Here is a 27,111-nt window from a genome sequence, read left to right on the forward strand (position 1 = left end):
GGCATGTCTTAATGCTACTGCAGGGCAGTCTGCTAACCCCAATGCCAACATTCTATGTTGGATTCAGTCATTAACAGGAGACAAACGAAACCCGACGGAGGCTACCATCACCCCAGAGGATGATAGAGATTCAAGGGCTGGTTCAGTTATTATAACATCTAAATCTGAAGAGGCTCATCATTCTTTCTTTGATTTTGCCCTAGTTCAGCCCTTAATCAAGGCAGTGAGAGCTTCCTTGGTTCTTCAGCAGGAGGAACAGGCAACTTCATCTGCATTTTTGTCTAAATCCAAGAGAAAAGCAAAGTCCTTTCCACTTCATCAGGAAATGCTGGATTTGGTCAAGTCTGAATTGGATATTGTGTCCAAACACAGTTCCACTCATGCCAGATTAAGTAAACGTCATCCCTTCGGAAAGGCTGACATTAAGGACTTCACTACTATACCAAAGGTGGATGCTGCAGTCCTCAAACTTTCTAAATGTACAGTATTGCCAATCGAAGATCAGGCAACGTTAAGGGATTCTATGGATAAGCATCTGGAAACTGATCTAAAAAGGGCCTTTTTAGTAGCAGGAGAATCTGTGAAACCTGCAATTGCCAGTCTTTTGGTGATCAAATCCCTTTAAGTTTGGCTGTCCAATGTGGATTCAGCATTAAAAGCTGACATCATAGAGGGTCTGAAGGAGCTAAAATTGGGCGCGGCTTTTCTACTCAACGTCTTAGTTGACAAGATTCAATTAGCATCTAGATCTCTTTCTCTAGCAGCCTTGGCAAGAAGGGCCTTATGGCTTAGATTATGGGAAGCAGATGCGGCCTCCAAATTTGCTCTGTGTTCTCTACAATTTCAAGGACAGTTCTTGTTTGGCAAGAAGCTGGAAGATTTGATCTTCAAAGCATCAGGAGGCAAGAGTCAATTGCTACCTCAAAAAAAGAAAGCATAAATATCCACGTAAACGGTCTTCTAAGCGAAGAAGCCCCTTCAATTCTAGATCTTCGTATGATCATCGATCCTTTCGTTCCATACGAGAGGCTTAAAGATCAAGCAACTGAAAAAGGGGGTCAGTTGGGATTCTTTCGAGTTGCTAGAGGAAAGCTTATCAACAATTCTCACAAACAATTCTGAAGGTGGTGCTCCCCAGGGGCAAACAGTAGGGGCAAGACTAATGCTGTTTTGGACTGCCTGGGATAAATCTATAGAAGACACATGGATCCAAAGTATCATACGAGAAGGTTGCAGACTATAGTTATAGTTCTTCCGTCTCCTACCTATAGCCCATCTCCACTTCCCGCTTGTTCGGAGAAGAAAATTGCCCTCCAAGGGTGCCTTTCAACGTTGTTAGCACAGAAGGTGCCTGCCCCAATGAACAAAAAAGGAACTACTCAACCTTCTTCATAATCCAGAGATCATCAGGAACATGGTGGCCGATCCTGGACCTGGCCAAGGTCAATCAGGCATTGTCAGCATTTCAGAATGAAATCTTTAGAATCAGTCAAAGCGGCCTTTGCTCTGGGAGATTGGTTGTGTTCTCTAGATATCAGAGATGTCTATCATCATGTCCCAGGTTTCAAGCAGGATCAGAAGTTCCTACGTTTCAAGGTGGGCAAGGACCACTTCCAGTTTCTGTGCCTACCCTTCAGTCTATCCACGGCACCAAGGGTATTCTCGTAGGTCCTCATAACACTGGTAGCCCATCTTCGGTGGCCGGGCATTTGGATGACCTAATAATTCTGGCCTCATCGAGAGATCAGGCAACAGTACACAGAGACCAATCGATGAAATTCCTTAAGTCCAATGGTTGGATTCTGAATTTACAGAAGAGTCAACTTACACCAGCACAGAACCTTCAATACTTAGGGGCGGTCTGGGATTGCAGGAAGGGGATAATTTCTCTTTCATTAGTAAGGCAACAAGCCCTCAAGGATGCAGTGGAATCCTCTCTGTTCTAAGAGAATATCTCCAATGGTGGCTAGTTCCCCAGCATCTTTCTCAAGGTTCCGAACTATTTCCTGGAAGTTGGCAGATAATCTCTACAGACGTGTCAGGGATAGGTTGGGGAGCTCAAGCAGGTTCCTTGGCCAGGCTCTTGGTCAGATGTGCCATCAAATGTTTTAGAACTAAGAGCTATTCATCAAGCTTGCCCATCCTTCAGGATCAGCTCAGGGGCACAAGACTAAAGGTTAGATGCGAGAACACCACCGCAGTCTCTTACATAAGAAGGCAAGGGGGACAAGAAGCTTTCTTCTCCTGACCGAAGTGGAACTGATCTTCCAATGGGCAGAATCAACGTTGCTGGAATTCACAGCTGTGTATCTACCAGGGAAAATGAACAGAGCAGTGGATTTCCTAAGCAGATACGCAGTAGGGAAACACAACTTGAGCCTCAGTCAAAGGATCTTTAGGAGACTGGTACAGCAGTGGGGGCAGCCAAAAGTGGACTTAATGGCTTCAGCCAACAACACCAAGTGTTCTCTCTTCTTATCAAGGGAACCACAGCCATCAGCCTTGGCGGTGGATGCACTGACGCAGAGATGGACTCATCATTTGAACTACATCTTTCCTCTTCTGCCTCTGATTCAGGCAGTGATGCAGAAGATCAAGCAGGATCAGGCAGAGGTGATTTGCATTGCTCCTGCCTGGCCTCGGAGACCATGGTTTACGGAATTAATTCAACTGTCGATAGACATCCTTGGAAGCTTCACTAACAGAAGACCTGTTATTCCAGGGTCCATTTCTCAACCCAGACCCAGGATCTCTGGCCCTTACTGCATGGAGGTTGAGCGGCAAAACCTGGAGGCACAAGGCCTTTCTTAGAAAGTAATCCAGACTTTGTTAAAGTCAAGGAATTATTTAAAGGTCTGGGACGCATTCATGGTGGGTCGAGGAACACCTAGGAATATGCCAGTAGCTGTAGCCGAGGTCTTGGAATTTTTACAGTCAGGTTTGGAAAAGGGCTTAAGTATCAGTACTCTGAGGGCTCATGTTTCAGCCATTTCGAACTTCTCAGAGATCAGGTGGTCACAGCATCCACTAGTTGCTCATTTCTTTAAAGCCACAATCAGAACTTAAAACCATCATGCCCAACTTGGCAAGGTCTTGATGGTGTTATCTTCCCCTCCATTAAGATTTACTGTGAAAGGTCCAATTCCATCAGAAAGTCTGAAAGACTATTCATTCTTCCTTCAGGTCCAAGAATGGGGGAAACAGCTTTAACTCTAACTCTCTCCAGATGCATAAGATGGATAAATCAAGAAAGCTTGCTCTTCTTTCAAACTACCAGAGCCATTGGGCATTAAAGCGCACTCAACTAGGGGGCAAGCAGCCTCTTGGGTGGCTGAAGCAGGGCTTCCTTTGGAAGTAATCTGTAGGGCAGCATCCTGGGACTTTCATCACTCACTATAAACTAGACATGAGAGCTTCTGAATACTCAATATTTGGAGACTCGGTTCATTAAAGTTATTGCATTTAAATGTTGCATGGATATTTCTTCCTGCCCTGGAACAGATTTTCGTCCCGTAATGTATTGACATGGAGAGGACTAGGGAAAATTCTTTCATACTTTCCGTGATTTTCCTTTCCTGGTCCTCTCCATGTCAAGATTGTTCCCTCCCGATAATGTCCTGGATAATTCAAGAACTTGTGACTAGATGAGGTGGGAGGTGCTCAGTAAGTATTTATTGGTTAAGCATGGGTTCTGTAATTGGGAGAGGGAGGGGCCATCCCGTAATGTCACTGCCACCACTGCCAGAGTTTAAAGAGATCCTGACACCAGAATTTGAACAGTTTTTTTACATCTATCCAGGGGTGCTTCACCAATGAGGCGAGTTGAGGCTGTCACCTCAGGCGGCAGCACCCCACTAGGTACCAGGGGCAGCAAAAATGCTACTCCTGGTACTTTAAGAGCGAATTTCCGGGGGAGCGGGGGGCCTGCTGCCTCAGGCGGCGGAGGGGCCAGGATCGCCCCTGCATCTATCATTGAATTGACTTTGCATGCTTCTTATAATTTTGCTATAAATTATTTGCACAATGCTTTTATATTACTATCTGACTCCCTATGATCTTCTATGAGGGGGCTGCCATATTTGTGTAGCAGGAGTCGGTTAGCATTAGAAACTTTAACTGAAAGGCTGAGATGGGACAGTCAGGTAAAACAGTCAGGTACTTCCACTAACAATTACTTACCGGAATTAATCAATTAATTACCGGAATAAATCAAAGATGGTCATGTGTTCTACCTGTGGAACACACAACCATCTTTGGTTTTTTCTTTGAAGTTTCAGCTAGGTGGAAGAGGCAGAGAGAGAGAGAGAGAGAGAGAGAGAGAGAGAAAAAGAGAGAGAGAGAGTGTGTAAGACGCGCAGGGAGATTGCAGGCTTCTCTTACCTCCCAGCGCGTCTCTCTCAGAAGTTCAGTGCGCAGGCGCGCACTTCAGGGTTTGCTGGTGGGTTGATGCAGGCATCCTCCCTAGAGGAAGAACATAACCATTATCCCTGCCTGAGACCCAAGCCATGAAAGAATATGTTCAAGAGAATCTTTCTAAAGGAAAGTCTACATCCCCGGCCGGGGCTGGGTACTTTTTTGTCCAGAAGAAGGATGGCACGCTTAGACCATGTATTGTCTACCGTGCCTTGAACAAAATTACGATAAAGAATCGATAACCATTACCAGAATTATTCGATAGACTAAGAGGAGCTAAAGTTTTCACTAAATTAGACTTGCGGGGTGCATACAATCTTATCCGCATTCATCAAGGTGATGAGTGGAAGACAGCTTTCAACACCCAGGATGGCCATTATGAATACCTGGTCATGCCATTCAGCCTATGCATTGCCCCCGTCGTCTTTCAAGATTCCATCAATGATGTTCTCTTAGACATTCTGTAAACCTGTGTCATTGTCTATTTGGACAATAGTCTGGTTTATTCTTCTTCATTATCTGAGCCTCTTTCTCAAGTAAAACAAGTTCTCCTCAAATTAAGGGAGAATTGTCTTTATGCCAAGCTTGAAAAATGTGAGTTCCATAAGTCTTAAAATGTGATCTCTTCTTCAGGGTTTGAGATGGATCCTGCTAAAGTTTCCGCTGTTCTTGATTGGCTGGTTCCTACAACTTTGAAAGCCATTTAATGCTTCCTGGGGGTTGCTAACTTTAAGAGCAAGTTCATCAAGAACTTTTCCCAAACAGTGGCACTCATCACGTCTCTTACAAGAAGTCTTGTAAAATTGTCTGGACCTCTCGAGCACAAGAGGCATTCGTTACGCTTAAAAAACTGTTTAGTTCTGCTCCAATCCTTCTTCATTCTGATCCTGCTGGGCCGTTTATTCTGGAGGTCGATGCTTCAGAGGTCGGAGTTGGTGCCATCTTATCTCAGCGTGCTGAATTTCAAGGGACTCTTCATCCTTGTGCCTATTTTTCTCACAAACTGTCTCCTGCTGAGAGAAATTATGATGTAGGTAATCGTGAGCTTTTGGGCATTAAGTTTGCACTGGAGGAGTGGCGTCATCTGCTTGAAGGAACTGAACAGCCTATTACCATTTTAACAGATCACAAGCATCTCAAATACATTTCCTTGGCTAGACGACTTAATCCTCGTCAGGCTCATTGGGCTTTGTTTTTCTCTAGGTTTATCATCTCTTATCGGCCCGGATCTAAGAACACCAAAGCAGATGCCTTGTCCAGAAGTATGGTGCAGAGGGAGGTTAATCCGATCCCACCCACCCCTATTGTTTCTCCAGACTTTATTTTGTCTCCTACTTCTTTATCGGTGTCTGATTTGTCCAACTTAGAGTCTTCTCCTGAATTTCCTTCTGGAAAAGTATTTGTGCCACAGTCAAGGGTGGCCCAAGTTCTAGAATGGGCTCATGCTTCTATGGTTTCTGGTCATCCTGCCATTAAGAAGACTCAGGAGTTTGTTTCAAGGTATTGCTGGTGGCCTTCACTTGTTAAAGATGTCAAACTCTTTGTTTCAGCTTGCACAATCTGTGCACAGCAGAAGTCTGCAAAAACTCTTGTTATGCCACTACAGACAACCAAGCTTTATAATGGCCTTATGCACTCTTTGTCAGTGGTATGAGATAGTGGTCAAAGAAAGGGAAAATGGGGGAGGAGATTTGGCTGGGGGTACTGTCAAGGATAGGGAGGACCACATGTCATATGTTCAATATGGTACCAGTATTAAATGTATGTTTGCAAATGCAAGGAGTCTGACTGGTAAAATGGGAGAGCTGGAGAAAAATATGATTTGATTGGTATGGCCGAAACATGGCTGAATGAGTCGCATGACTAGGCAGTTAATATCAGTGGCTATACATTGTTTCGGAGGGACAGAGGCAATAGAAAAGGAGGAGGGGTATGTCTGTTTGTTAGGAAGGATTTAAAAGCTTATATAAAGGAGGAGGTTATGTTAGAAAATGAGGGGGCAGAAGTCTTATGGGTGGAGTTCTTCACCAACTGTAAAGAGTCCAGCAAATTAATTATAGGCATATGCTATAGACCCCCTAAGGTAAGTGAGGAGGAGGAGGCTAAGCTCCTGACGCAAATAGAAAAGGCTGCTAGTTTGGGTAAAGTAATGATAATAGGGGATTTTAAATACCCAAATATTGACTGGAGCAACAGTACTGCCAGATCAGTTAATGGGAACAAGTTTATAAACTTGTTGCATGACAATTTTATGGCACAGGGGCTTACCAGAAAAAAATGCTATTCTGGATCTAGTGATCTCAAATGACCCAGAACTTCTAGCAAATGTGCAAGTCATTGAACCCCTGGGTAATAGTGACCATAATGTTATATCATTTAATGTCATTTAATGTCTGGTGCAAAAAACAAATATATACTGAGGCAACAAAAAACTTGAATTTTGGAAAAGCTAATTTTAGTGCCTTGAGGGCTGCTCTACAGAGTATTAAATGGGGCATTACGTTTTCAGCTAAAAACACAGAACAGAAATGTTTGTCATTTAAAATGATATTAAATCATTACTGTTCTCAATTTATTACCTTAAGGAGTAAATGTAGAAGCTCTAAGAATCATCCTATGTGGCTTAATACAGAAGTAAAGAAGTTAATATGAAAGAAGAGAAAGGCATTTAAAAACTACTGGGACATAAGCTGCATTTAATGAATATAAACACTGTAATAAATGTTGTAAATTAGCAATCCAGAAGGCAAAGAAAGGAAATGAAGAGTTAATTGCGATGGAGGTGAAAACTAACCCTAAAAAGTTTTTTAAATATACTAATAGTAAAAAGATGCAGGCTGAGAGTGTTGCTCCATTAAATAATGGTACCAGTATGGTTGTAACAGATACAGAAAAGGCAAATGTGTTAAATCAGTTCTTTTCTTCAGTGTATACAATAGATGAGTCTGAGTTCCCAGGCTCACTTTATAGCTGCACTAATGGCTCAGCTCAATCTAGTCAGTGGCTGACTCAGGATATGATTCATAAAGCTTTAATAAAAATTTATGTAAACAAGGCTCCAGGGCCTGATGGCATACACCCCCGGGTTCTAAGAGAGCTTAGTTCAGTTTTAGACCAGCCCCTATTTCTGATTTTCTCTGATTCACTTTCATCTGGTATGGTGCCTAAGGATTGGAGAAAAGATGATGTTATTCCAATATTACGGGGGGGACAAACTGGCAATCTGAGCAGCTAAGTGGCAAATGAGATTCAATGTTGATAAATGTAAAGTCATGCACCTGGGATGTAAAAATATCCAAGCCACTTATACCCTTAATGGGACTGCACTAGGCAAATCCATTAAGGAAAAGGACCTTGGAGTCCTTGTAGATTTATCAAGCAAGCAATGCCAGTCAGCAGCATCAAGGGCAAATAAGGTCTTGAGCTATATTAAAAGGGGCATAGAGTCACGGGAGGAGGGGATCATTCTTTCACTGTATAGAGCACTTGTAAGGCCCCATCTAGAAAATGCCATACAGTTTTGGTCTCCAAAACTCAAACAGGACATTATTGTATTAGAGAGGGTACAGAGAAGGGCAACTAAGCTGGTAAAAGGTATGGAAAATCTTAGCTATGAGAAAAGACTGGCCAAATTGGGGATGTTCACACTGGAGAAGAGGCACTGTAACTATGTATAAATATATAAGAGGATCATATAGTAATCTCTCTAGTGCTTTATTTACCAGTAGGTATTTCCAGCTGACACGAGGTCACCCATTCCGATTAGAAGAAAAGAGGTTCTGCCTAAATATTCGGAAGAGGTTTTTTACAGTGAGAGCTGTGAAGATGTGGAATTCTCTCCCTGAATCAATTGTACAGGCCGATACATTAGATAGCTTTAAGAAGGGGTTGGATAGCTTTTTAGCAAGTGAGGGAATACAGGGTTATGGGAGATAGCGCATAGTACAAGTTGATCCAGGGACTAGTCCGATTGCTATTTTGGAGTCAGGAAGGATTTTTTTCCCCCTCTGAGGCAAATTGGAGAGGCTTCAGATGGTTTTTTTTTTGCCTTCCTCTCGATCAACTAGCAGTTAGGTAATTATAAAAAAACTAAAAGGTTGAACTTGATGGACGTGTGTCTTTTTTCAACCATACTTACTATGTTACTATGTAACTATGTTACTATGTTACTTCATCAGTGATATAGCAGAGCACTTTGTCAATGGTGGCTATACCACTGACAAAGAGAATGAAGCCCTTGAAATTGTTTGGTTGTCTATACTCTGCAACAAACATCTGGAGGTACTTTGGTTGCACTGCAGCAGTTGTAAATCTGCATCATTTTGGTGTATCCTCTATAAGCTTAGGCATTATTTTGCCTTGTTTGTACAAGGTAAATTGGGTTTATTAAAAGCAGGAATATTTAGGCTTATGTCGCTCATTCAAAACAAAATTAAACTCATGCATGCTGAACTCACTAAAACGTACATGTTTTTATAAATAAGCATTATATACATTTTTATGTATTGAGCATACTTTATCAATAGATGCACATTCAAACACTTGTGTAAGTTCTATAACATTGCTGGGAGGGCAGACTGATGGTTAGGGTGGGATTTTGGGTAATTTGCTGCCTTGTATGCCGTGAACTGCTACTACTAAAACAATGTTTCTATAGCTTTGCTAAAGGGACACTGTATGAAGGCCAGTTAATGCAAGATTTTGGGTTACTGCTCATTTTCTGCAGTTTCCGGCTTGTATTGATAAATGTTGGTAAACTTCCTTGATAATAAGTACAGTGGTACTTGAAAGTCAATATCTATGCATAAATATGACCTAAACATCTTCAAGCAAGACCTAAAGCTAGATAATGAGAACCAAATTACATTGAGTGAAAAATATAATGCCTTTCTCTCTCTGCTCCACTTCCAGTGCCCCTTGGTAGGCACATACATTTGGGTTTATGGTGGCAGGTGCTATATAGATATTCTATTGCTGCTATTTCTGGACCTTGTTACTTTGATACCTGCCTTATGCCTAAACTCAACTACGGGTTTTGCCTTCTGATTTGAAACCTTGTTGAACTGCATATCTTTGCAGGAGCAATTCTACTATGCAATTCTGCCACTGACCAGCCCTGTACTCAATCCCAGGTGCTGTTCCTCGTGTGGGGGTGTAGGAAAGGCTACTCCTCTTCACTGGCTTCAATTTCCCTTTGTGACAGTCATTTATTTACTGAGAAAAATGATCTAAAGTGATATATTTGTGTGTGACAAAAGTATGAGAACCTTTGTTTTTTGTAACTGGTGTGCCCCATTGAGCAATAACTGCAATTAAATGTTTCTGTTACTCTGTCCAGCATATTGAATTTTATCCCATTTATACTTACAGAACAGCTCTAACTCAAGGGTGTTGATGGGGCTTCCTCCCATGAGCTGCCTGTTTTAGCCCTTCCCTAAAATTTATGTAGGCTTAAGATCAGTCCTTAAACTCAAAAATTTCTCCAAGGCATGCTAATAGGTAAAAAAATATACTTTATTTACATCAATAGTTAAAAGACATGGAAAGTATCCCCTCTAACGCCTAACGCGTTTCATGCTTACCCAGCACTTAGTCATAGGCAGAATCCAACTAGTCTCTCTTGCTCTGTTCCTTAAGGACTAGCACATGTAGTCCCTCCCCTTAGTGAAACCAATCACAAACATATGTTACAATTGCCATATATCATCCAATGGACTACTGGCTTTCTAAGTCCCAAAAAATGCTGGCGTCTTTTACTTTTTTAAGGGTGATAGGCTGAAGAAGATCGTAAATTTTTTGGGGGTACCCTCCTTACCCCCTACATTTGCTAAGATATGGCACCTAAACTATACAGTGTGCACATGTATAGGGCAATATAACAAATTTATTTTATTTTATGAAGCTTTCCCGGGCTTGTGTAGTGTAATGTATTTGCTGCTACATATACGTCCATTGTACTTTAACTGGGCGTTGTATGCAAATTAGGCATCGCTAGCGTAACTTCGCTTTGCTTGATGAATTAATGCTAGCGAAACTTTGCTACCTTTCGCCTCCCTGAGCGCAACTTCGGATTTTAGTGAATTAGCAGTGCCCTGTCAAAACTTTGTCTGGCAAAGTGCGGCGAAGGCATCGCTAGCGCATTTTCAGCGCTTAGTGAGTTTTCCCCCATGCTCTTTAGAAATCATTTTGTGAGCTTTCCCAGAGAGCATCAAAACTGTTTTTCATTGGAGTAAGGACACATAAACACAAACCTTTGTTGTTATTGTTAGATTTGAATATTGAATACAGAGATTTGTTTTTTAAAGGAGAAATATCATGAACTTTAAATGAACAATATTACAAGGTTATGTTAAAAGAAAAAAAATGGATTTTTTTTTTTTAAATTTAAAATTTTAAAGACCATGGATTACTTCCTTCACTGAAGTTTTCCTTGGTGCTGGTAGCTTACTAAGATTCTCACAGCAACAAAACAAAGAGGTAAAATAATTACTGAAATGCTACTGTACTATTGCAGTAATGAATACTAGAAATCGGTTCTTAAGTCTTTTGCATACCTTTAACTCACAGTCTTCATTCACTGCTAGGTTGCCAGGTTTTAAATCCTGTAACAAAAAAGAATAATTACTATGTATTTTTATGAAAGATTTATCTAATAAATTGGCTGACTTCAAATCAATTCCCTGCTGTATCAATTTTCAAGTACACCCTCATACAGTGAAAAACAGACCTGTAACCACAGGGCTTCATACTACTTCTAAGCACTGTCCTCCACATTGGTGATTCCACTTTGGTGATTCCACTCCTCCTCCACAATAATAAACTACCCACATGGTCATCTGGAGAATACTTTTCATTATTTTTTCTTCACATTCACAAGATGTGGTCGTAGAACAAGAAATGCATACAACTTCATGCACTTCAGATGGAGCATGCTAATAGGTCCATAGTTCTACATGCTTCAAACAGGGCTTTTTTCGGTTTGTCCACTCCCCATACTGAGGGCTCAGTGCGGTGCAACTGGGACTCTTCCCTTGCGTGGTGAGTTATCAATTTCTACTTGCAGACCCTAAACTACAGATTTATTATTGAAGACTAAATAGATACAATTTAAGGGAACTGTTATAGAACTTTCTAAACACTTCATTGTTAAGCTAATATGATCATGTGCCATATTTTTGTCTTTGCTAATTAATATTTTGCCAAATAATGTCTTTATTAACAATGTGTTTCATATCTGTTAAATATTTGAAATAATGATTTTCATTAGGTGCAACATGTACTAACATCTTCTAAATCTAGGATGGAATAGAAAAATGTTATTATACAAAGCTTAGGCGAACAAAAATGGAGACCCAATCTATTTACTGAAGTATTGATCTTAAGGAACTATAATTTGCTTACCTGAAATTTTGTTTTTGTTTTTTTGTACAGTATATTTCCTTTTTGCAACAATCATTAAGTGAGATAACATTATAGGCACTATTTCCAAAGGGGTCTAGTAATTGCACATTTGTAGTGATAAGCGAATTTCTCCCACTTCGCCTAAAAAATTAGTGAATTTCCTGCAAAATTCACGAAACGGCAAAAAATCACGGAATTGGCCCAGGCGAATTTATTCTCTCATCACTACACATTTGCTATAAATTTTGCTAGAGGACACTAAGCATTCTACTGTTAGCTATCTTCAGTGTTGTGGTTCAAGAAGAGTGAGGGTTTTAACAAGGATTTACTTTGCCTTTAATAAAGGCATGTGTCATACTGTGACATCTAAAACTACATCTTAATATGAACTAATAGTAAACTTAACAGACAATGCCTACATATGATTTATATTGGATGATTAAAAACAGAGCATATAATTATACCAGCATAGTATGGTAAATGTAGTAGGTTTTGGAATTTATGCAAATTTTAACCAAAAAAATTATATAAATATTCTCATATATTGTAAAAGTATGATGAAAACAATCTATTTGTTTCAGCTTTTAATTTTTTTTTACATGATCTACTATAGTCACACTGGGGCTCATTTATCAACACTGGGCGAATTTGCCCATGGGCAGTAACCCATGGCAATCAATCAGATTGCTGCATTCATTGTTCTACTTGCAGCTGGTTTCAAACAGCTAATCACTGGTTGCTATAGGTAACTGCCCATGGGCAAATTTGCCCGGTGTTGATAAATGAGCCCCACTGAGTTTAACGCAGAAGGACATCTAGGAGGGAAAGCCATATTCTCACTGTAATGTAACGGGGAGGAAGTTAAAAGATCTTATAACATATTAACTCTTAAAAACACTGTAGTAAGTAAATGTTTAATGATGCAAGTAAATGTACTTCTATGCCTCAAAGCTTACACACACACACATCTTAACATCAAAAAGGACATTACACTACAACAATAATACACCCAGCCAATCATGTTTATTTGATCAAATAAGAGCTACATTTTTAGATTTTAATCTTATCTCAGTACTTACCCTATGAATGATCCCTGCTGCATGAATGTACTAGAAAAACAGAGTACAAAGTTATAAAAAAAAGTTATTACAATAATCAGTGAATTCAAATTAATGTGAGGAACATCCGGATTATTTTAACTACTAACATATTTAGAATAAAATAGAAAATTGTCGAAGATCAAACGACAAATACATTCGACAATTATACAAATATTTTGCATTTTCCCCTTTAAAACCTCGACCAGATAAATTCAACGTTTAATAAATGAGCCCCTAAATGTCATTCCAAATTCCAAGTTCATATAAGCAGACTTACTAGAGCGATAAAACAGAGAGTGACCTACAAGTACCTCACACAACATTAAGCACACCCGAAGATAGAAGAGGAAACCAGTTGATTGAGAAGAACTCAGTGGGATCGGTCAATAACATGATAAGACAAGAGGTGCAGTCAGGGTTAGAAGCAGGAACCGCAGGTTCAATGACACAGTCAGCAGGCCAAGGTTGGAACATTAGAGGCAGGAACAAAGTCAATAAATCTGAGTCAAATGGCATAATCCATCAAGAACTGGTGAGAGACCAAGACAACCAGGCAATTTTTAGGGGCTTAAACACCCAGAATTAGGAGTGGCCTCAAGAAGATGCTGGTTTGTTATGGTAGGTTTTATAAATTGCGTGCATTTCAAGTTTATTTGCATGACTGTTGGAGGAGGGTTTCACAGCGATTTCTTTGTGACCATAGTCTTTCCATTTTACCAGGTACTGAAGTTGTTTACCTTTCACTTGTGAACAAGGAATAACTTGGCTGCTAATTCCATCAACAACAACTAGAGCAGACTGTGCACAAAGAGTTAAAAATCTTTAGTTGAAAGGGTACTGGATTCACTTGGTGAGTAATGGTAAAAGGTCCTAGGAAACATTGCCCAAGCGTTTCTCTGGAACAGGATAACCTGAGGTTGACTTTAGATAACCAAACTTGATCTCCAACTTTGCATTCTGAATCACTTTCCCTTTTATGACTAGCATAAATGTTGGTTTTTGCCATATCATATAGTTATTGCCTAGGAATGTTAATTGATTTTAGCTTGATGGTACCCAAAGGAGGAAAAAAACCATTGGATTTCATAATCATAAATCATAGAAAATGTAGCTAGAGCCAACAATGAGCAACAACTGGAGCAAGGGGAGGAGCAGACCATGCACAAAGCAATTAGTGGATACTGGTTTTAGCATAGCTGAATTAAACATGGGATAGATGCACAAAGAGTTAGAAAGCTTTAGCTGAAAGGCTACTGGATTCACTTAGTGAGTAATGGTAAAAGGTCCTAGGAAGCATTGTCCAAGTTTTTTTCTGGAACAGGATAACTGGAGATTTTCCCTTTTATGACTAGCATAAATGTGGAAGTTTAGTAAGCTTTAGTCATATCATATTGTATAACTGTGTAGTTATTGGCTAGGAATGTTAATTGATTTTAGCTTGCTGGCACCCAAAGGAGGAAAAAAATCATTGGGTTTCATAATCATAAATCATAGCAAATTTAGCTAGAGGCAATAAGGAGACCCAGTTTTCTGAAAAAGGAGTAGACTTTGAGGTATTGCTCTTAAAGGCATCTTTAAGTATTAGTATGTTGTATTTAAGTATGCTATAGAATGCCTAATTCGAAGCAACTTTTATATAGTTTTTGAGTTCTTTGCCTTCTTCTTCTGACTCTTTCTAGCTTTCAAATGGAGGTCTAAAACAAAACTGCTCTGTAAGGCTACAAATGTTGTTTTTGCTACTTTGTATTTATCTTTCTAGTCAGGCCTTCTCGTATTCATATTTCAGTCTCTTATTCAAATCAATATGTGGTTGCTTTGGACCCTGTTATGAGAGAGCTTTTGTCAATGGTGGCTCATATTGGTTCCTGGAAGTTCTCAAAAGCTTCCTTTATTATAACCAGGGCAGAATATGTACTATCCGATAAGATCTCTGCTTCTTTTGTGCTTGTTGGAAGTCTGGCCAGGTCCTGATGTGTGCATGAGAAGCAAGATCTGTTGTTGACCAAGTGGTTTAATGTATGAGCTCATTGTTTATTAGAGCATATAAAACTGGGGGTATCCATTTTGTTGGCTGAGATCTCTCCTGTGGAGTAAATGTGCGTGCTGCCCAGGACCCTTAAGGTGGCCATAGACACACAGATAATATCGTACAAAACAAATTTTTGTACAATATTTGGGAAAAGAGCCAACTGATATCGGCAGAAGACTTGAATATTGGTCAGCTCGTTGATCCGACTGGACGGAAGATTTTGATTAGGTACCTTTGAAGGCACCCAAACATCGGCCATTGTTAGTACTGAATCGTCTCTACACGTGTGTATTCCAAAAAAGATCTTAATTGTTACGTCTATGGTCACCTTTAGTTCCTGCTTAAGACCTCTCTGCTGACTGAATTATTTGACTTGATTATTTTACTAACTTTATTGGTTTTGCTTAACATACTAGGTGTGGTGTGAATTATTTCCTAGAGACTCTTAGGACCCTAATCAAAGCAAATCCTAGCAACCAGTTTACTGAAATTGCAAAGCAGAGAGCTACTGGTTAAAAAGCTAGAAAACCACAAATATTATAAAATGAAAAGCAATAGCAATAAGCAAATATCACTCTCTATGTCAAAGTTAATTTAAAGGTGAACAACTCCTTTAAGTTCAATATCTCCTTTCAGTTTAACTGATAGAATGGGAGTGGAAGGCTGAAGAAAAAGTAACTTTGATTTGCAAGATAGTACAAATAAGTCTCCAAAACTGAGAAGTGAACTAAATTCCACACTCAGAAACAACCTTATGAGCAGGGGCGATCCTGCCCAATTTGCCGCCCGAGACGGCCTTTGTTTTTGCCGCCTCCCCACCACACTCACCTTGAGCGGGGGTTGGGGGAGTCCACCTCGCTAGTGCAGAGAGCGCGATTGCACTAGAAGAGCCGAATTTCTGGGTTGAAAACCGGAAATTCGGCTCTTAGTTACCAGGAGCGGCATCTTTGCCACCCCTGGCAACCAGGGAGCCGCTGCTGCCTGAGGTGAGTGCCTCAACTCGCCTCATTGGCGGAGCGCCCCTGCTTATGAGGTCCACCAAGGAGCCAAATTAGACATTTTTGTTGATGATCAATAAACACTAGTATAGTAGTGAAACCACGAGAAGGGAGTAGATTGAAGATGAAATCAAGAGACAGACCCCAAGGTTAAAAAAGAATGGCCAGATGTTGAAGCAAATAGTTTAGTGCAGAAAATCTTGGAAAAGCTGTATGCTGGCAAATGCATGGATTGTGTCAGGTAAAATGGGAAAGTTAATTGCATGCTCTAAAAACGATTATATAATTGGTATCACGGAGACCAGGTGTGATGAAGCATGTGACTGGGCTGTGAATTTAAATGGTTACACCCTTTTTAAGAGGGAGAGGGGGATTAAGCAGGGTGGAGGAGTTTGTCTTTATGTAAAACCTGAAGTAAAGCCAGGCTCTAAAGAAATAACCATTCATTGCATTGGGGATGGTGGGGTTAGAGATTTCAACTGTGCAAAATTTTACAAATAAAATGATCATCATCAAGCCACATCTTATAAGTGGCGAAAATGAAGCCCAGCTACTTTTACAAGTTATTATTATGGGGGACTTCAATTATCCAGCCAGGTTTGTAAACATGCTGAATGACAACTTTTTTTCAGCTCATTCAAGAAACTACTAGGCCCTTTTAGACCTTACAATAACTAATAATACTGGACTCATCTCTAGCATGTGCGTGGGTGAACTTTTAGGGAATAGTGATCATAATGTGGTCTCCTTTGAGATGATGTTGCAGAAACAACTCTAAAATGGCGTCATTAAAACACATAATATAAAATAAATGCACAGGTATAAGGGTACCTCTGCAACATATTACCTGTTAAAGGCTTTTCACAGGGTTAAAACACAGAAGAAAAATGTGATGTCTTTAAAATGCTGCGTAATAAATATACATTTCAATATATTCCCCATTTAAGCAGGGAACGTTGTTGCAAAGCAAAACCTTTGTGGTTTGACAGAAGTGTTAATGTTGAGGCTGGTAAGAAAAAAAGTGCTTTCATGGCTTTTAAGTTAGCCGGGATAGCAGAAATTTTTGTCAAGTAAATGGAGTATTGATGAGCAAATCTGTCCCATTTGCTTTGGCCAAAAAATTTGTGAAACTTTTTTGTTGCGTGTGACAAATTTTTGTCACACATAATTTTTGCAGCAACCTACATTAGAGTCTATGGGCATTTTTTGCTTTTTTTATTTGGCTAGAACCTCCTATTCGCTATGCTACATCTGCTTTTTCAATGGAAAAAAAAGGTTCCCATGTTGCCAATTTCTTAAAAACATGTCTGATTTTTGACATTACTTCTGGTCAACTACTACACTATCTTGCTTACAAACACAGACACAATTATAAATCTGACCACCAACAGATAATATCTGGGTGCTTTGTATCTCGCATTAAAATGAATAAACCATATTTTTATGTGTATGTCCTTGTATACACAGTGGAACGACTCAGATCCCTTTGGTTGATTTGGAAGGAGAGGGGAAGGATAAAATGATATATGCATCTCTTTGTGTTTTATGTAGTTTCAAAACATTTACGCTGCTGGCGAAATATGGAAGTTCATAGCTAATCTGTACATGGCAATATTCAGAGGCTGAAACTTTAGGCTGGTGCAATAAGTTCAGTATATGGCATTTTTAGCCAATAATTTTTAGGGTTTAGTTCTCCTTTAAATATATAAAATATATATGATATTATAGCTATGTTATTTATTAAAGCTAGATGTATTATAATAGATATTTACTGCACTATAAAAATGTACCCTCTCTGTTTTTAATTTCTGCTTGCCAATTACTATGATATGATCCACCAAACCAAACAACCATGTGATGCAGATTCTTACTATGTTCCTTTCAGATGCTCAACTCTGGTTAATCAAGACAAGGAGGATTGAAACAAACGGGATTACTGCACCAGTGCAGTAATATGTTCATCTATTTGTAGTAGATATTGTGTATCACCTACAATGTAATGCACATTGGAACTCAGGATTTTGAAATGCACAAACCAGGAAGAAACTCACCTTGAGACCACACAGCATCTGATATACCAGGTACTGAACTTTATCTTCAGACAGGTGGTGTCCCATTATTTTCTGCAAATCAATCTGCATGTATGGCATCACTAGATAGCTTTAAAATGAACAACATATAAAAACTTTTTAAATACTTAATATTTGGAAAATTGAGTTAGGGCCTGAAAGTTTGTAAGCTGTAATACTACTGACAATACATTGTTCTATTGTCGGTACACTAATGTGACCTATACTGCTGCTGTGCTAGTCTGGTAACATTTTTACAATCACATGTATATTTGACAGGGTGCCTATAATAGAAGCTTAGGGATAAATTGGTAACAGTGCAATTCAATAGAATAGAAACTGAGAGTTAAAACACAACAAAAAAGGACAGTAGCCCAAGGGTTAACCTGCATCAATAGGGGCAGCAGCGTTCAGTTCAGTTCAGAACGGAAGACAGAAAGGACTGAGCATCGCAGAGTGTAACTATATGGAACTACATAGAGCACATATCTTTAATAAAACTGAATGCTGAGACAACTGCACTTGTGGATGTACATGTGCCATAAAATGTCCTGTGTGCCAGGGATCTTAAACCTAATTGGTGTGTAGCGGAAATAAGGATATGATATCCTGCATGCACAGGACATAAAAAGGTAGGTTTTGCATCAAGATGTAATTAAAATTGTATGTGTCTCTGTGCAGAAAATGATGCATAAACAATAAATAAACACTGCATTTTCAAACAAGGATAAATCACAATGTGCATCTATAAAAAACATGGATATATATTTTGAATCAAATACATGGCAAGTTACAAAACTACATAGTTAAGTTGGGTTGAAAAAAGTCCATCAAATTCAAACCCATTCAAATGAAACCCAGTGTCCATACATACACACTAACCCCTCCATACACCCACATAAACTATACTGTAAATTATAATATCTATACTATAATTGTAGATTTTAGTATCACAATAGCCTATGATACTATGCCTGTCCAAAAAATTCTTGAAAGCATTAACACAATCATACATACAGGTATGTGATGTATGTGATGTTCAAGGGAAACTTCAACTGCTCAAAATTAATTAATTAATGCAATTGGCTGAATACATTTATAACAAATGCTTTTTGGGCTCATGTTGAATACAGGTGTATATTGTCTCTTTACATATTGTCTGTGGCAGGACTATGCAGATAAATGGGGGCCTAATAATTTTACTTTAAAGGGCAGCTAAACCCCCTGCATTAATTGATCTATAAGTGGTCAGTTGAGCACTTTTGTAATGGACATTTATTTTCTACTTTTGGTAGTTTCTTAGAATTAGAGTCAGAAACTCTATGTTCAATGATTGTATAAAGGCATGGGATCCGTTATCTGGACAGCCGTTATCCAGAAAGCTCCGAATTACAGAAAGGTTGTCTCCCATAGACTCCATTTTATCCAAATAATCCAATTTTTTAAAATGATTTAATTTTTCTCTGTAATAATAAAACAGTACCTTGTACTTAATACAAACTAAGATACAATTCATCCTTATTTAAGTAGACTTAAGGCATGAAGATCCAAATCATGTAAAGATCTGTTATCTGGAAAACCCCTGGTCCCGAGTATTCTGGATAACAGGTCCCATACCTGTACAAAGTGAATAGAAATTGCATAGATACGCTGACCTTCAAAGAAAGCATTGAGTTAAAAGCCTTGAATTAGCAGTAGAAAACTACTAATCAGAAATCACTAAAATGTAATTTTAATGTCAGAAGACTACTCTGAGTAAGTTTAAATCAATTAATTTTTCAAGTTTAGATCCCCTTTAAGAGAAACATTAAAATTAATGTATAGCATTAACGACCACTATAAATAATTAAGTTCCTATGATTCACTCACAAGTTATGGAAGTCATTAAACGATGTGGCTGATGTAAAAACATTGAGGAGTCCAATGACCTGTAGAAAAACAACACATTTTATATAATTCAAACATTTATGAAACACTAAGCTCTACTTTTTACATTTATCTTAAAATGGGCAGCTCAAATTGAGTGAGACAAACAATTTTCCGTTGAACTTTGTTTCATTTGTTTCAACGTAAGTTCAGTATAACATCCACACACAATATAGTCAATTCTTAATAGGAAACAATTAACCTTCCTGTATGTTGGGCTTTTTTGGAGTGTGGAGGAAACCAGAGTACCTGGATAAAACCCACGTAAACTCTAGGAGAATATTTGAACTCCTTGCAGATAATGCCCAAGCTAGGAGCAAACTCAGGATCCCAGTGGTACAAAGTAGCAGTGCTACACACTGAGCCCCCATGTTGCCCACATCTAGTAATCCATAGCCGCAAAATGGCTGTTTGCTTTTAAGCAGCAGACCAGTTAATGGTACCTATTGATTGTTTACTATGGGTGACTATAGCTGGATAAAGTATACAAGTTTTGCACAATTACCCTGTTAAACTGCTAAATGGTTGCTATGATGCTACAAACACTTGCATTAAGGTACTCCTTTGATGGACAAATGAACATAAACGGGAGTGGGACTGCATTGCTAAATTAGTAACATAGTACTTGGTCATTTAGATTGGAAAAAAACACATATCCATTGTGTTTCACCTTTTGTCTAAAAGAAACATGCCTTTAACAAACTGTTAAAAGAAAACCAAAAAAAACCCCAGTTGAAGTTTTTCCTTCAAAAGACAAAAAGATTCTTTCCTGAATCAAAGACCAGTCCCTTAATCAACTTTGTACTAAGAGCTAGTTTTAGTAATCCTGTATTTTAATCCTCTCTAAAAGGTAATTCAACCTTTTTAAGATAAAACCTCCTTCTAGTGATGGGCAAATTTCTTGCATTTTGCTGCGCTGAAAAATTCATGAATTTCCAGCGAAATTCGTAAAACGGCGAAAACTCTGGGTAAAAAAACATGGAACTCCAAAATTGCCACCCACGTCCAATTTTGGCTGCGCGTCTGAAAAGTCGCTTGCGACAATTTCGATGCTGTCGTTAAAGTCAATGGTGTCTGAATAGTGTTGATTCTAGACGATTTTGACGCAAGCAACTTTTCAAAAATTTTTGCAGACAGTGAATTCTCACGGGAGATTCGCAAATTTATTTGCCGGCACCGAAATTCGCCACAAATTCGTGACAGGTGCATTTATTCACCCATTATTACTCCTTTCTTCTAAACTGAACAGATGCCCTTGTATTGCTGGAAGGATCTACTGCTAAATAACCCATTAGAGGGTTTAGGCTAGGGCCAGTTGGGACAGAAATCAACCTTCTGAAATCCAAAGGCTGATTACAGTCCCTTACCGCTAGCCGAATCTTCTTGTTTGCTTGCGTCCAGAAGCCTTGGGTCGGCTCTGGTGTGAACAGTCTCAGTGAATTGCAGGTTCAGGTTTCTTCACTCCTGCGCAGGAGTCGACACAAGGCTTCCAGACTCAAGCAGACAAAAAAGATTCAGGTAGGGGTTGAAATCAGCCTGCAGATTTCAGCAGGCTGATTTCTGCCCTGTCTAGCCCAAGCCTTATGGTATTGTCCCATGATAGATTTCTATAAACAGGTCTGACACCTGTTATCTAGAATGCTCAGGACCAGGGCCGGATTTACATAGTGGGCGCCCCTAGGCCCACAGCGTTTGCCGCCCCTGTCCCCTGCCCTTTATTCATGCAAATTCTCATCATCTGGACCGGAGCAATGGGGATTTAACGAATTATTGTATCTACAGCGCATCCCCAGTGTTTTTGAACCAATGTGGGTGTGGTTCGGCAGCATGCCACCCCCCTAAAATCCTGCCACCCTAGGCCCGGGCCTAGGTGGCCTTTCCACAAATCCGGGCCTGCTCAGGACCTGGGGTTTTCTGGGATTTGGATCTCTATACCTTAAATCTACTAAAAGAGCATTTAAACATAAACCCACCAGGATTGTTCTGCTTACGATAAGGATTAGTAGTATTTTAGTTTGGAACAAGTACAAATGTGAGTTAAAATGTGAGTTGTGGAAGATTGTTGTCCCATAATTTGGAGCTTTCTGGATAATAGGTTCCGGATAACGGATTCCATATCTGTAGTTATAGCACCCGCTTCTGTAATCTGAATAATCTGAATTTGGTCAACCTTTCCAATTGATTTTAATTTTTTATTACATGTGGTTTTTGAGTTATTTAGCTTTGTATTCAGCAGCTCTCCTGTTTGTAATATCGGCAATCCGGTTGTTAGGGTCCAAATTACCTTAGCGACTATGCATTGATTTGAATAAGATACAGGAGCTAAGGGCCTGAATAGAAAGATAAATAATAAAAAGTAGCAATAACAATACAACCAGTTTAAGCACTTTTAAGTACTGGAAAATTGCATATTCCAAATGTGACCTTACCTATGCGTAAAGAGGGAAAAATACCTTTTCCTCTCCTGAATCTATACCCCTTTAAATACAATTTGAACCTTAGCCCTTGTTGCTGCTGACTACATTGCTTGTTTAACTAGCAATACAAAATGAGAAGGACAACACAACACAAACACAAACAAACTTCTAGGGATGCACCGAATCCAGGATTCGGTTCGGGATTCGGCAAGGATTCTGCCTTTTTTAGCAGGATTTGGATTCGGCAGAATCCTTCTGCCCGGCCAAACCGAATCCAAATCCTAATTTGCATATTGCAAATTAGAGGCGGGGTGGGAAATTGTGTGACTTTTTGTCACAAAACAAGGAAGTAAAAAAATGTTTTTCCCTTCCCATCCCTAATTTGCATATGTAAATTAGGATTTGGTTCGGTATTCGGCCGAATGTTTCGCAAATGATTCGGGGGTTCGACCGAATCCAAAATAGTGGATTCAATGCATCCCATTTCTCCTCTTTACCTCTTCAGGCAACAGAACAAGGGAAAATGGCCACTTGTACACAGTCCTGCAGACCTAGTCGAATTAAAGTTAGTTTACCTTAAAAATTAACTTTTGTTATGATGTAGCCAGCAATATTCTAAGGCAGTTTGAATTAGCTGCATTTGTGGTTCTGCAGTTCTCAGGCTTGGAATTTTAATCTCTCAGGTTCGTAGGACATAATTACCTTAGCTACCAGGCAGCAGAAGGCTCATTAATAAAGGACAACAACAAATAACAGAGCATGCTGCAAAATGTTTAGCCCACATGGGTAATTTTACAAACCCCTTTAAATGTATTGGATTGCCTGGTTTCCAAAATATGATACATATCTAGTTATCTGACTAGTTTCGCTTTGCCGAGAAATTTGTGAAATGGCAAAAAACTTGCCAAATGCATTGAAGTCAATGGGTGACATGTTTTTTGACGCACAACAACAAATATGGGCTTTTTTCATGGTGAAACCTACCTAAAAATTTCCGTCATCACTATACATACCTCTTTAAGATGATTAAAGGATTCTGTCATTTATTAGTTGAGCTGGATTTGGTTCTGATTACTTTCTATAGGGCTTTAATGGAACAGTTCCATAATCTGATTTTTGTTGCAAAAACAACACTGGAATTGGAAAGTGAATAACTTTAGCATTTTATATTGTGTTTCCCAATGACATGAAAATATGCAGGTCCACTGTAATACGTTATTCCTGATTAGCTGTATAAAAACATTGAGTATTATATAATGGGAATAAATAAGGTAGAAACATACCCTATCCAGTATTCAGCTAAATCCTGTTCAGATACAGAGCTAAACTAAAATCTAAGACCACTTCACTTCCACTCAGAGTTTCCACTAATTTTGTCCTGGTCCTTGTACTTTTTCAGCATCAGGAGCAGGGGTCCTCTTTTTCTTAAATAGGGTTTAGTTCTCCCTTAAAGTGACGTAACTTTAAATCTCTGGGCAACTGAAAGCAGCTTTTTTGTTCATAATTGATGTGTTTTGTTAAATATTTATAAAATTTAAATATGGCACCAGATATGGCTTAATATTGAACCTAATTTGAGGTTTACTTTGCATTAGGGATGCACCTAATACATAAAGTTTGGATTTGATCAAATATAGAATCCTCCACATAAAATTCACCTGAATATGAGCATTAAATTGCATATTTAAATTTGAGAAAAATAAAAAATTATTTGTGAACATAATTGAATAGCTTTAAAATAAATGGAAAAGCAGCCCTACAAAACCTCAGCCATATATTAGCCCAAGTTCTGCCAACTAAACAGATACATTTAAAAAAAAAAAAAAAGATTTTTTCATTTTTTTCAGGCCGCTTCTTTTCACTTTTTCCCTACTTTCTCCCAAACACTGATCAATAATGTGCATGCATCTGCACAGAATCACATAGCAGGAGACATGAGGGAAAAAACTTGAAATATGCAATGAACGTGGTACTTCACTTCCAAACAAGAAAAGGAATCAAAACAATTAAGAATACTACTATACTAAGTGCACGCTTTACTGCTGCACTGCAAGTTGGAATGATATTGGAGTCACAGGGCCCCCCTGCAAAATATATTTTTGGGCCCCTCAGTGTGCAATTCAAATGATGTATGGGAGTTCCATCCTAACGTCAGATGACAGCTATTTTAGCAAAAACACCCTAAATAATTGAGATAGATAGAATCTGTGCCACTGGGACAGAATGCTCTGTTATACAGATAACTAGAATCTCAGCTGACATAAAGCAGAACAGTACTGCTGCTTTCAAGGGGGATCAGATAGGGATTTTTTATTTAAAATTAAAAACAATACAAAGCATAACAAAATCAAAGTATATCAAAATGACACTATATTACAATATGTACATTATTTACAAAGAATTTGACCAAGAGAAATTAAAGTTCATCCAATTTTTTTCATTCACGCTTTTTTTCTGAATCTCATTCACCTTAATAAACACAATTTCCCTTAAGATTTTCCTAATTGTTTGGTCTATTGATTCATTGTCTTTCCCAAATGTTTTCATACATCGGATAGACCACAGATGATATTGAATGACTGACAGTATAATAAATACAGTGCTTCCTATGAATGAGCCCATAGTCTTTCTGCATAGTCATTAGCATTTATATATATATATATATATATATATATATATATATATATATATATATATATATATATATATATATATATATATATATAAAATACCCGACACCATCAGCACACCCTCATATAAACTGTTTGACACCGAACAATCCACCAAAAAGTGCTCTTGACTCTCCTCCACCCCACACCCCCAGGGACACTCTTTTCTTACATGACTTAGATATTTCATGTTGCCCGCACTGTGGGCCGCACATACAACTTGCCCTGCAGTGTCAGCCAGGAGTTATCAAACAGTTTTGGGGGGAGTCTCACACTGTTTAAATATTTTAGTATCTCCACCAGGGTTTTGCTGGTACAGTCCCTTATAGCCAGTGGGACAGTAAAGAAAGATGTTAGTACCCTGGCATAGATTTGCTTCCTTGGAGTTGATGTTATTTCTGCTGCCCCAATGCCCCACCTCTTAATCAGCTTAAGGGCATGGGCAATGTGTGGTGGGAAATAGCTCTGTTTTACACGGACCTCTTTTGCCCTACCGCCCTGCAGCCAGTCCATGATAAAATACGATGCACAAGACCTGATACAACTTTCCCACGGGAGCTTGTTCCTTGAGTCAGACCCCCAAAGTTAAACTTTAGGAACATGACACCAAAGAAGGTCACAGGACAGACCATCCCCAAACCTACCTCTTTCCTCTGCAGGAACATTACCCCTCTTTTAACTGGGTTTAGTCTACTCCCCCAGGCCCCAGATCACCTGGAAGAATAAGCTATAGACTCGAGCAAAGGGAACACACAGGACACATACAAAAACAACGGGATCAGAAAAGTCTTGATAAGGTTAACTCTTTCTCTATAGGTCAGCTTCCAACCTTTCCAATGCTGAACTTTTGCCAAACCGGTATCCAACATCTCTTCCCAATTTAGCCTGGCATTATCTTCCCTCCCAAATGTAACCCCTAGTATTTTAACTTGAGAGGAGGCAACAGGGAAGGTTCTTAACTCAAAATTGGGCTCATCCTCCAAACTCCACACAGCTTCCGACTTTTCACCCTGAGGCCTCTGAGTAGCTTCTGATGCAACAGGAGACTCTCTCCACCTCTTCAGGCTTTGAGATAACCACTGTCACATCATCCACATAGGCTACCAACCTCAGGCGCTGACCACTGGGTGCACAGATACCCTCCAAGTTACATCCCTGCAGTGACCTAAGAATGGGATCTAACGCAAATGCATACAGCAAAGGACTCAGAGGGCACCCCTGTCTTACTCCTGCCCCAACCTGGAAGTCTTCACCCTGCCAACCGTTAATTAGTGGGAGGCTTCTTGCCCCTTTGTACAAAACTTTTATCCAACTAATAAATTGCCCCGGGATACCGTATTTAGACAAAACAGCCCATAGTTACTGGTGATTCACCCTATCAAAGGCTTTTGACTGATCTAAACACAGAAAGTATTTCCCCCACCTATGAGCTTTGCATAATTCCAGAGCCTCTCTAATGGTAAAGACAGCTCCAAAAATGCTCCTCCCTTCATAAAAATCATAAAAAATCATAAAAAATCATTTTTGACAGAATATTTTGTACAACAAACTCACAAAAGGGTTTTTGTTCCTCATCCTTTAGTATTTCTGACCCCAATCTCCACAGACCTTTAACAACCCCCAGACTTTCTGATATCCCATATTCAAAAAAAAGAACCGAGTGGTCAGAAAACCCCACTTCAATCTCCTGAAAAAGGGGCACCAGCCTTAACATAAATCTGGTCAATTCTACTACTACGGGAGCCACAGAAATACATGTGCTTGGCCTTCCTACCCCCTTCAGTAGCCACATCCCCCAACCCTGCTGTTTGAACCACCTCATTGAGAAAAGCACCCTCATATTTTCTATACCAGATCTATCCCCTGGCCCTGTCACTTTGTTGAAATCCCCTGCTAGGATGATTGGCATTGAGGTATGCAAATATTGTCTCATTTCCCTTATGAGTTCCTTCCTCTCCACCACTGATTGGGGCCCATACATATTAATTAATCTGAAATCTTCCCCTTCTGTCTTAATATCAAGTAATAAACACCAGCCCATTTTAACCTCCACCAAACTCTTATCTTCAATGTGCCTGTCACCATTAAA

The 27,111-nt window shown here is 39.3% G+C and overlaps 1 protein-coding gene across 5 annotated transcripts in view; it reads right to left on the reverse strand.

The window, feature by feature from the left end:
* LOC108708144 (mitogen-activated protein kinase 13) overlaps positions 1-27,111 on the reverse strand; it is a 204,330-nt gene that overhangs the window by 73,827 nt on the left and 103,392 nt on the right. For all 5 annotated transcript variants that reach the window (XM_018246522.2, XM_041582011.1, XM_018246520.2 and 2 more), the window contains 4 exons: positions 19,880-19,938; positions 17,993-18,101; positions 12,894-12,923; positions 10,968-11,015 (listed from right to left, as the gene is read on the reverse strand). In XM_018246522.2, the coding sequence (XP_018102011.1) occupies positions 10,968-11,015; positions 12,894-12,923; positions 17,993-18,101; positions 19,880-19,938 (246 nt within the window). The remainder of the gene's footprint in view (positions 1-10,967; positions 11,016-12,893; positions 12,924-17,992; positions 18,102-19,879; positions 19,939-27,111) is intronic.

The sequence above is a fragment of the Xenopus laevis genome, chromosome 2L (assembly GCF_017654675.1).
Source record: "Xenopus laevis strain J_2021 chromosome 2L, Xenopus_laevis_v10.1, whole genome shotgun sequence".
NCBI lineage: Eukaryota > Metazoa > Chordata > Amphibia > Anura > Pipidae > Xenopus > Xenopus laevis.